Raw genomic sequence first — 12,429 nt, forward strand, 5'->3', positions numbered from 1 at the left:
CAATGCTGAAGGAATTAGTTTATAAAATGATAAAATGAGACATTAAAAGCAATAGATGAGTTCTGTTATCTGGAAATAAAAATACCTGATGATGGCTGAAGTAGAGAGGATGTAAAATGCAATCTGGCTATAGCAAAAAAGAGTATTTCTGAAAAGAGGAGTCTCTTAACAGCTAATCTAGATTTAAGTGTTAGGAACTCTTTTCTGAAGGTATTTATGTGAAAGGTATCCTTGTAAAGATGTGTGACATGTATGATAAACAGTTCAGAAATGAAAAGAATAGAAGCCTTTGAAACGTAGTGCCACATATGAATGCTGAAGATCGCATGGATAGATCGAGTAACTGATAAGGAGGTAAAGAATGAAATTGGAGAACAACATAATATATGGACCATCTTGACTAAAAGCAAAGATTAGTTGACAGGACATATCTTGAGGCATCAAGGGATCATAAGAGAGAGAGAGAGAGAGAGAGAGAGAGAGAGAGAGAGAGAGAGAGAGAGAGAGAGAGAGAGAGTGAGAGAGAGAGAGAGGGGGGGGGGGCTAAAAACTGAAGAGGGAGACCAAGGGATGAATATTGAGAGTAGGCTCAAATGGCTATGGTTGCAGTAGTTAATGAGACAGGAAGAGGCTTGCACTGGAATGAGTAACATGGAGAGATGCACAAACCAGTCTCCGAACTGAAGACCACAATTACAACAAATGTGCATCGAGGTCAAAGAGGCCATTCACTTCTGGATAAAAATTTATATAATTAAATGATCAGCTACAAAAATATTAGTGTACTGATTTCATGCATAATTCCAATGGGAAAATTAATAACTGTACTCAAGATCACAAATGTTAAGTTACATTTCCAAATAATTTTTTTTTTATCTGAATCTTCCAGAAAATTAATATTAAAATCCCACAGACTATCACTTCCTTTCTTTTGTCTGCCAGCTGGCATAAAAATAACTCAAATCTTCCTCATAATATTTTTAAGTTTTCCAATGGGGATTTGTAAATCATAATAACTATAAAAGACCTCACTGGTAACCAAAGTTCACAAGTACAGGCACCCAGGTGATGATCTAAGCAGACAGTACTGGTTTCCATATATTTGAACTTGTCATTTTTCACACACACAACAACTTTTTCTTACTTAGCATTCTATTTTTGACATTCTGTATCATGCACACATATAAGAAGTTCATTAATTTTAGTTTTTAGTCCTGTAATATTCAGATGAATCATGTTGCATACTTCTTTTTTGTGTGACACTTCATTTATCGGGACCGCTTTTAAGGCATTCCACCTGGGAAAGCCTAAAAAAACTTGCTCTCACACCTATAATCACAGGAGATATGAATTTAAGGGCAAGTTAATTTTGTTACACATGTTCATGTTCCTCCTAGTCCATGAATTAAGAAAAAATTCTCAAGTTAACTCAACACGTAGTTTTCTTGGTCATATCACACCTACATAGTACAATACATGAACGAAAGAAAAACTACTAAACATACACTCTATGCACCAGTTCTTGCGTCATAGGAGCAGGGGAAAAGACAACACACTTACAATTGGCATATGGCCTATGCTGTCAGCAGAATGACAGCTTTACCAAATTATTTATGAAAAGAACAATTTCCTTATTTGAGATTAAACTCATATTGCTCCATTTACAGTGAAACCCATTAATTCCATAGTACTGGCACAGTTTCAAAATAAAGTGAGGAAGTTAAACCAGGAATGGTCACTGGAACTATTCATTATGCAATTCCTCTTTGTTAAATATTGCGCATCATATCAACAAGAATGTTGCATATTGGAATCAAGACGTAGGACTGGCTGGCACCCATGAGATAACAGAGGTTTTTCAGTTAAGTTTTTCCTCATGTCTTTGATTGAAAAGGAGGCAGTGCATGGACTGAGCTGACTCTGGCAGTAATTTACATCCACATATTTGAAACTTACTGGCAGATTAAAACTGTGTGCTGGACTGAGATGTGAACTCATGACCTCTGCCCTACACAAGAAAGAAATGGTAGAATTAAAGCTGTGAAGATGGGTCATGAGTTGTGCTTGGGTAACTCAGTTGGTAGAGCACTTGCCCGCAAAAGGCAAAGGTCCTGAGTTCAAGTCTCATTTCCGAACACAGTTTTAATCTGCCAGGAAGTTTAATATCAGCACACACTCCTCTGCAGAGTGAAAATTTAATTCTGGATCCATATATTTGTCACATGGTCTCCTCTGAAAGGTACAAATATTTAAAAATGCAATTTATAAAATATTAGCACAAGTAACCCTCATCATTGTCTATAAAAAGACATGTACTGATTATACAAAAAAGATGCACCACAATTACATGACCTGAATGAAGTGAAATGAATGAATGGCATTGTTTCCACACACAATTAATCCATTGTCAGTTGCCTTATCATAACATTAATGACAAAACAGCTATAGTGGATTTATCCATACAAATACCAGGCAGTGTGGAAACAATGAACTCAAACTCGCAAAAAATCATGAATTTTATCTTTCACCATTTACATCATTCCCATTCCTTGTTCCTCAATAATTCTGTGTCTACCAATGTTTGACATGGCTGTCATACGAATTATTGAATTCTTTCTTATATCACAGTGAAAAGATCTCACATCTTTGGAAATCATCTGTTGGTTAAACCTGTACAAGTCTGTTATCCTTGTACCATCCAGAACTCATTTTCTGCATATTTTAATGTTAAGTGCTGAAAAAAATGCTAGTGCACATTATTTAAAATCATGAGTGGCATTCATCCAAGATATTCTTGCAGAGACCTGTTCTGTAAGTTCCAAATGTTAACAACCACATATCAGAACTTATTTTCTTTGATGATTTTTGTCTTGAATAACCATTCTCTTTTTACATCCAATCATGCATAGCATAATCACAATACAAGCTCTAAAAATTATTTACACAGAGACCTACAACAGCTAAGTATCATACAAAAAGATGTTCATTATTCTGCCACAAAACTCTTCAATTCTCTTCCATCTGCTATCAAAGCCCATATTAATTCCCCACCTACATTTAAAGTGAAATTAAGCAAATGCCTTATGGGTAAGTCCTTCTACTGCCTGGGTGAGTATCTGCAGAGTAGGCCTAATCAATGACTGTCTTTGTAATTTGTTATTGTATTTTCTATTTATATATTCTAGTCCCTGTTTATATTATGTTAGCTGTAATTTGTCTTCACTGCCTAAGATGATCAATGTACAGATTTTCTTTCTTCCGTACCAAATTTATTTTCAGTAGTTCATGTCATGTTTATCTGAACTATATCTATTTAATTTTTGTTCACCCTTTAAGCTTATGACACCAGATTGCAACACTCTTGTCATTGTATTAATGTTTCTTGTACATCTATAAAGATGTAAACTGACTCATTCCACATCCACGTGATTTATCACTATATGGATTCACGGAATTTGTAATAAATAAATGAAAATAAAATTCTTTTCTTTGGGATTAGGAAATAGATTGTACGGATCTGTGTAACTAAGCACAGTGAGAATACGCTGTTAATTATTATTTATGAAAGATACCACTCATGAAATCTTTAACATGGCATTTTCAGATATGCAAGATCCAATTCCAAAGCAGAGGCAACAGCCACTTCACCTGGAGCTGGCAGTAGCAGCAGTAGCAGCACCAGCAGAAACAATGCAGGAAGAAGTGGATCAAGATCTCGCCGTCAGAGTGGCAGTGGTTCTCAGGATCAGCTTTGCCCAACCACAAAGCAGTTTGTCATGCCCAAAGCTGCCATGAACAACCAGGGAAACTGGATGTATGTGGTGAACCTCAATGAGGTGGATGATCGTTACACCCAGCTTGTGGGTACGGAGACCTGTGTGTAAGTCTCAGCTTTGGGCAGGGATATCATCCTTCGCAAAAAAGTTCTCTTTTCTGTAATCTCTAACACATTTCCCATTTTGCCTCCTAAACATAATACATATTGCTAATGCTCTATTTTCTACTGCTCTATTATGCATGAGACAAAAAACATAAATTGAACATATTGAAGCCATAAACATTCTGCACCTTCAGTATGCAATGTAAATTCTGAACCATTAAGTATTATGCAAATTAATATGAACATCGCAGTATAATGCAGTTTTTAAGAAATTATAATTTTAACATCAGAAAAATTCGTTTGTTAATAGAGTTTCCAATTATGGAATATACACTGAAGCACCAACAAAACTGGTACACCTGCCTCAGAAGAGTGTTTCCGGAGCCACTCTCCAGCAGTTCTAGACATGTCACATTGTCCTCCTGGAGTTGCCCAAGTCCGTCGGAATGCACAATGGACATGAATGGATGCAGTCGATCAGGCAGGATGCTTATGTATGTGTCACCTGTCAGAGTTGTATCAGGGGTCACATATCACTCCAACTTCAGACAACCCACACCACTACAGAGCCTCCACCAGCTTGAACAGTCCCCTGCTGACATGCAGGGTCCATGGATCCAACAGGTTGTCTCCGTACCCTTCCACGTCCATCCACTTGATACAATTTGAAATGAGACTCAGCTGACCAGGCAACATGTTTCCAGTCACCAACAGTCCAATGTCGATATTGATGGGTCCAGGCGAAGAGTAAAGCTTTGTGCCATGCAGCCATCAAGGCTATACGAGTGGTCCTTTGGCTCCAAAAGCCCATATCAATAACGTTTCATTGAATGGTTCACATGCTGATGCTATTTAATGGCTCAGCACTGAAATATGCAGCAATTTGCAGAAGGGTTGCACTTCTGTCATGTTGAACGATTCTCTTCAGTCATCACTGGTCCTGTTCTTGTAGGATCTTTTCCCGGCTGCAGCAGTGTTGAAGATTTGATTTTTCATCAGATTCCTGATATTCACAGTACACTCGTGAAATGGTCATATGGGAAAATCCCAACTTCATCACTACTTTTGAGATGCTGCGTCCCATCACTCATGCACAGACTATAACACCATGTTCAAAATCACTTAAATCTTGATAACCTGCCATTGTAGCAGCAGTAAGCGATCTAACAACTGTGCCAGAAACTTGTTGTCTTATATAGGTGTTGTCAACTGCAGTGCCATATTCTGCCTGTTTATGTATTTCTGTATTTTAATACACATGCCTATACAGGTTTCTTTGGCACTTCAGTGTACATTCTAACAGAAAGACCTCGTTGGTCCAATCTAAATGGAAACATTTTAACATATTTGTCTAAATATTTCATGATATTCTAAAATAGTTCTCAGTAAAATTTAGGTATGATACCACTGAAATTTTCAGAATTATGTTAATTGATTTTTTAAATTTTTTCCATCAGAATTGTTTCTCTCTTTTTTTTTAATGGAACAGTCTGAATGATATACACATATGAACGAGTTTAAAAACAATGTGAATCTCAGTTAATTAACCCTTTTATATTTGCTATACTTATACTAAAGAAACATTAAATGTCAGGAATTGATCCTCCACTCCATAGGGAAATACACACTAAAGTAAAAGTTTGGCAAAATTAAAACTGCATGCCAGCAGTGGAGATTGAAATGCACAAGAAATTTAACTAACAGTTTGGAATTCTGAGGGAGACAAGAGGACATGTCAAGATAGCTCACTCAGTAGGAGTACAGCTAGCTGAAGGCGAGGGCCTGACTTTATGTTCTGTTCTGACACACTGTCTGTTTTGTCACAGATAAAAACCTCACTGTAGAGAACTACAGTCTTCATTAATTCACCTAAGACAGATATATCTGATGAAACTTTTATTTTTCAGGTCAAACCAGTGCAATGGTCTTTGTACCATACCCAATGGTTACACGTCTCGCTGTCAGCAACAGTATGTCCAGAAGAAATTGGTGGCCTTAGAAGGAAGTGGTAATCAGCTCTACGAAGATTTCTTTTGGTTCCCCCACTGCTGTGTCTGCCAAATTACACAGAATGGTTAATAGTGATTTATCCTCCTGCAGCTCTACACTGCCAAACCATACATGTGGCTCAACAGTACATGTTTCATCTTCTCATCGCTCTCATCAGGTTCCTAATCAAAGATTCTGTGAACTGTCTAATGAACAGTATTTTTGAAATAAAGTTTGATAATTACCATTCACATTAAGGGATTAATTCCCTCAATGTTATGTGCTTTACTATCGTGCTTACAATTTAATGTTATTAATTCTGACATACATTTATTTCTTAATATTATGAGTAATGTATATATAAATTTGTGTGAGTTTCCATTGTATAAAACATTCATGTATGGTCTGCAGGAAGAATAACGAGCTATTAACCTGTCCTACGATAATCAAATCTGTTATATACCAATCAATAGTATCACTTTTTATGAAAACTGCGAGGCTCGTTTTGTCATTCACAGCATCTACTCCCGAATATTGCAGAACATCTAGATTAAAACAGAAATGTTTGTCCAGGGAAGATAATGTGGAAAAAAAGAACACCAGAAAACTACTACAAAACAATTACCAATGAACTAATTAAAGGAGTATCTTCCATCTGGTGAATTATTTCTAAAATGCCAATATACATTTTGCAAGGATATGCATAATTCACTCCTCAGTCATCATTCACATGTACAGAAAATGTGTGTTCATCAGTTTTACTAGTTTGTATGTGCTGGCCTTTTGCTAGCTACTTTCTGTTACCATAATAGTCATTTATTTTATTTTTCATGTTATTTGTTATAAGGCTGATGTTAGACATTCTCATATGTATAAAGATCTTTTAATTGTTCATTAATCAATTTTGTTACATGATAATGGTCAAAGTAATTTAAATCCTATGTACATCCATCATTATAAACACAAAATTAGGAAGTACTATTTGGTGTTACCTATTGTTGGCAGTCAACAAAGAACTGGAAAACACTTGTATTGTTCCATTTATTAATGAAAGAATTATTTTTGATCTCTCTAGCTGTTGAATCAGGTTGTAATAATTTATCATTTAAAATAATAAATGGTTTGAAAAGTATTTGAGTGCATTCGTGCACTATGTTGAATTCAGTACTGCTCATAAACATATTAGTTGATTGATTGATAGTTACTATACTAATGCTATCTGGCACCAGACAATCCAAAATTTTGAACTTTGTGAAAGTTATTTATTTCTGGTACATTGTCCTGTTGCTGAAACTCATTATTTAAAATGTAAATAATTCACTGCTTCGTAGAATGTGTGTACTGTATGAAAATTTTGTAAAATTGTAGACTTTTTAAAAAAATTATTACTATTAAAATTCTTATAAATACCATTCAGAAACATTTCTTTTTACAATTTACTATCACTTGGAATTGTCACTTCTGTTAACCTCTAGTGGCCCTGAACCATATTGTCTAATGCTTCTACCAGAACACAATGAAGAAAAGAACTACTGCCCACAATTCAAAGACAAAGTGAGAGAGTATGATTACCACCATTTGTGTGTGTGTGTGTGTGTGTGTGTGTGTGTGTGTGTGTGTGTGAAGCAGTAAGCAGGGGTAGGTTAGATAATTCTATTGATTTTGATTTCGGCAGTTCATTATTCAATACACAAGCTGAAAAAAAATGGAAACATACAATCTCAATATTTTCAGAATAGCTGTTGAACTCACAAAATCTACTGTTTATTATTTTTCAGAATATGTGATATTATGTGTGCAATAAATGAAGTTAATCCCTTTTTGCACACCTCATTTTGTCTTATAAAGACAAAATATTTTGGGGATGTTACATGAAATATTTACATGTAATAGAAAAGGAAGGCATAATATTGCACATTAAAAAAAAAAAGAAAGAAGTAAAGCTATTGTCAACCTGAAGATTTAATTGAAAACCGCAGTGTTTTATTGAGCATGGTCCTCTTGGAGTTGGTATGCCTTTGTCTTTCTCCGACCTTTTAAATGACTTAATCCACCAGTTACAGGAGGAAGTATAGTGTAACATAGACTCCAAGTCACAGTGCAGCTTGGAATTTTTCACATTAACAAATCACATCTAATACTGAAGCACACAGTAAGTTGCAAAAAATCTCCAAGGACTGACCATGGGTTAGATCCTGGGCCTTTAGATTTGTAGCCAGGCACTTATCCACAGATCCAAATACAAAATACATACCAGTTGTAAACGGATACATATTTACACGCCTTGTGGTATGTTATATTCAAAGAAGACTAGGCAGTTGTCGGAAACTGAATAACTTAATTTTAAGTGTTTATTTATTTACTGTATGGCTTACAAAATTATAGTTTAGAAACATGTACATTAAATTGATAAAAGACAATATGAAAAACAAAAGCAGATATATAGTATATATGTATGTATAAGTTATAATAGATGCTGGAGAACTGGTAGTAGCTAAAAGAGGCTGAGATAACCATTTTCCATCATAGCTGGATATCCAAAGACTTCAACCAATTGAATGCTGCACATATTGCATCTGCAAAGTCTTTCAAAGTACTCTTGCACTTCTTTTTGGGCTATCATACAAAATGTGGTGGAGCATTTGTTACAATGATCTGCAGCCACAATGGTTATCCTTACTGATTCCTCAATTATGCAATGTAGCTTTGGAAATAGTGCAGCCAGTTATGACACAACTGAGGGCTCCATATGCTTCTTGGTTGGTTCGCTCACAAGATTTGGGTGGACAGCCCTGATTGCCAATGTTCTCATGACACAAAAATACAAAACACAGCAGCTGACACAATACAGTAACTATAGTGTACAATGGAGAACAAGAACAGCACAAGAGACAAAAACCAGTGATTGTTGGTGGGTGATTTTGGAGATTTCGTTGAGCTAACCCACAAACATAAAAAGTAATTGTATTGTATGGATGTCCTTAAATTGGAACAATTAACTGCTCTATTTTGTGAGACAGAAGTTTTGGTGTGAGCTTGGACATTTAAAACCCCACCAATAATTTAGTGGATAAATAAATTTTATAATTTGAATATTTCATTAACTAACACTTTACTTTAGTAAAAGAATAATTTTTCGGAAACAGAAAAATCAGAGCTACAAAACTATAACAGTGGAATTGGGAAACTTTCTGTAATATGATGATTTTTAACAAAGACAACTTTTGAAATGCCAGTTTTTTTTTTTTTTAACGTAAAACATTTGCTTGAAAGAGGATTTTGAATGAGGTATGCTGATTCTAAAACAAGTAATTATTAGCAGGGCCAAATTTTGAAGTGCCCATGGTTTTATGGAATCATAAATTTTTAATATTTCATTAAAGAAAATGTTTCTACTTAAATTATTTATGTTGCTGTCATCAGAAGCCTGTAAACATTCACTCACGTTCTGTGCGCAAGGTAATGCATAAATGTTTGTAAGCGATATGATACATTTTGTTATTATTTAGTAATTCTGAGTGCATGTTATGTACTGCAGCTAGTACACCCACTAATCAGTTGACCCAAGAAAACACATAGACAATACAAAGTGAGAAATTCAAAGTGAACCAACAATGCCCACAACAACAATCAATGTTACGCTGAAATAGCAGTTCTGGCAGGAACCTTGTCCTTTATAAACAGACATGATGACTGAGGCCTATAAGCCATCCATTTCAGCAATGCTTACATCACCACCGCCACCTCAAGTTTATGCAAGTGTCAGATGTCGAGTTCAACAACAGTTCCGCTACATTCCAGGAGCTCTCTTCGACCATCGGAGAGAGTAGAAGGTCGACATGTGCCTAAAGCATAATGTGTACTCTTTGGCTTACAGAGTGGATTGATGTTTGCACCAAGTTGCTTGGAGAGTTAGCCTCTGGTACCTCTGAGATTCACTCATATACTGAGCACAACGTAATGCAGTGTAAATGTTTAAAAGTATACAATAAGTTTAGTTATTATTCAGCAATTCTGAATGCCTTTTTACTGTGATAAACATACCCATAAGCTTATGTAAGAATTTGGAGATTTGATATATTCACGTTTATGTATGGAGCAAAAAATACGAAAAAAATAATTAATTAAGTGGTGGGATTATAACAAGTGGAGCTAGTCCCCTTGGTAGGTTTCAAACTGAGCTCGAGGTGATGATGGTGACCATACTCTCTTCCATTAAATGTTGCAGGGCATCTCACAATTGATATCTTCAAAAGCACGGTGTTTCCAGCTCTAAGTGCATGGCTAAAAAATCACTGTTATGCAGGATGGTGTCAGGAGCTTTGGAAGAACTTTGTTACAGAAATAAAATAATTAAGCAGCTGTAAGTTCCTGGTGCCAAGTGCTTTGGTGGAAAAGCCACAGTAATTTTTTTTTATCAGTGGTAGATTTCCGTTGATCCTACCATGTAACATCCATATAATGTAAAAGCCACTCATATCCTTGTGCTAACAATAGGTATCTTGGACCTGTTAAAGTTGCCTCATCAGAAGTTACTGAGAACTGTAACATCCACTGGACGTTACAAGACAGAAACATCTAATGGACAGTGCACACAGCAGACACAGATAGTGAGAAAGGTTTCCTGGCACGTTGCAAACAGCTATCAGTTCTTCTCCTTCAGCAATTTTGTAAGAGAACAATCCTGAGATGATATGGAGTGATGTCTCCTTCCTGATGACCACTGACCCAATGTTGGATACAACATAGCAGACAGTGTGCAAATGCTCTCGTCATAAGATAGCATACTTTCACAACCACATTTAGTCGACAGCTGAATAGCTAGAGATTCACTGAAGCACCTTGATTGGCACTTCTGGTGGAAGCACTACTTCTATATGCATCTTCATTTTTTGTCATGGCTGCAAAGAGATACATTTTTGAGGCAATAAGTAGGCCCACCAACACTCCCAGTCACCAAGAAAGAATTCTGGCTCGCCATCTCCAAAATAAATAGGCCATTACCGCCAGTTACCAACATGGAGGCAGGGTTTCCCAATTTGAAAAGACAAATGGCTGCCAAATGTCTGACACCTCTATAGCTTGCTCTCTGAAGTAACAGATAATTTTGCCATTGTTTGGTCTGAACACCACTTTTACTAGTCATGGTTCTGTTGAGGGAGGTATGCCCATGGCTTCCACCAGTCTGTGAACTGACTTACCAAGCTGATGTTAGCTGAATCTACAGTTTAACAGTGATGCAATTTGATGTTTTTCACACACAAAATAATTTCTAGTGGTGAAACAAGCAATAAGTCATATATGTGCTGTAAGAATGTTATGTGGTACTCACCACTGATCATCTTGTAGATATCTGCTTCAGGAATTTGGCATTTTGACTATAGCTTCAAAGTATATTTATTCCCTCATGGAGCTTGTAAACAACCCAGTACAGTTCAAAAGGAACACAGAGAGCAAAGTTAAATTTGACAAAAAACTTAAAAAGTTTATCCTTGACAAATCTTCCTATTCTGTAGAAGAATTCATATTTCTGCATTGTGTGGAAGGTGGTGGGTAAGAGTTGCTAATTCACATCTACATTAATAAAAAAAATACTTTAAATGATAAGTCAGCATCTAGTCTTATTTACACAAAAATGTGTTATGTAAATATAAAATTGCTTATTTCACACCATTACAATTAATTGTAAAAATGTTCCACAGAACATGAAATGAACTAATTAACATGTGTGTTTGGCTTGTGGGTACTTGAGGTATACTATTCATACAAAGTACGCAAACAACAGTTTGGAAACTGAAACATTTTTATTGTTCACTAAATACATTGATAAGGAAACAACACCACAAAGAACATCCACATAACAGACTGTCCACACTCCACATCTCAAAGAATACAAAACAGAAAAGATAATATACTTAATGCAGTAGTCTTGCTTCCGGTGGATGACCACATTGCTATAATCGTCACAATCAGCCCCCCTGTTTTTGGACTGAAGGGCATAGGTCTGCAATAAAATCTCCTCATTCAGAACCTTGCAGAGGAAGGAGCTACAGATGCAATCCATTGTATGATGTATACTGAAGACACTGCAGGAGGAGAGGGTCAGATTCTTGATCGATGGTCATGGCACCCCAGTCAATGGCGGTGAGTGATGCACAATCCCATGACAGTTAGTTAGCCACAATGTTGGCATGGTGGCAATGTGCTGGAATTCAGTGGTGAACTGCACACGGAAATCCGTGTGATTGGATTGACGCGGTGAGCTGAGGTCAGGAATTCACTGAAACAGCATGAGTGATATATGATCACTAAACCTGTGAATATATGCTCTTCAAGCCATGGTCTGAAATGCTTGATGGTCAGAAAAATTGCAAGCAATTCTCTATCAAAGACACTTCAACCCTGTTGTTGTAAGACAGTTCCCACATTGTTACATTTGGAACAGTGCAGTTGATTTTGGATTTCAGTGGTGAGATACAATCCACCTGGATGTTTATGTTTGCTGATGTCAAAGGTGCAATCTTAGGCACTGACTTTTTGCATCATTTTTCTGTCGCATC

At 36.3% G+C, this 12,429-nt stretch overlaps 1 protein-coding gene across 3 annotated transcripts in view; it reads left to right on the plus strand.

The window, feature by feature from the left end:
• The window catches only part of LOC126100957 (protein spaetzle 5), a 335,947-nt gene extending 328,690 nt beyond the window's left edge, over nt 1–7,257 (plus strand). For 2 of the 3 annotated variants that reach the window (XM_049911618.1, XM_049911619.1), the window contains exons 5-6: nt 3,605–3,880; nt 5,788–7,256. In XM_049911618.1, coding sequence (XP_049767575.1) covers nt 3,605–3,880; nt 5,788–5,959 — 448 coding nt within the window. In that variant the 3' untranslated portion in view covers nt 5,960–7,256. Of the gene's footprint in view, nt 1–3,604; nt 3,881–5,787 lie in introns of all 3 variants that reach the window. The other variant, XM_049911620.1, reaches the window with a different exon arrangement.
• The last annotated feature ends 5,172 nt before the right edge of the window (nt 7,258–12,429 follow it).

The sequence above is a fragment of the Schistocerca cancellata genome, chromosome 9 (assembly GCF_023864275.1).
Source record: "Schistocerca cancellata isolate TAMUIC-IGC-003103 chromosome 9, iqSchCanc2.1, whole genome shotgun sequence".
Lineage (NCBI taxonomy): Eukaryota > Metazoa > Arthropoda > Insecta > Orthoptera > Acrididae > Schistocerca > Schistocerca cancellata.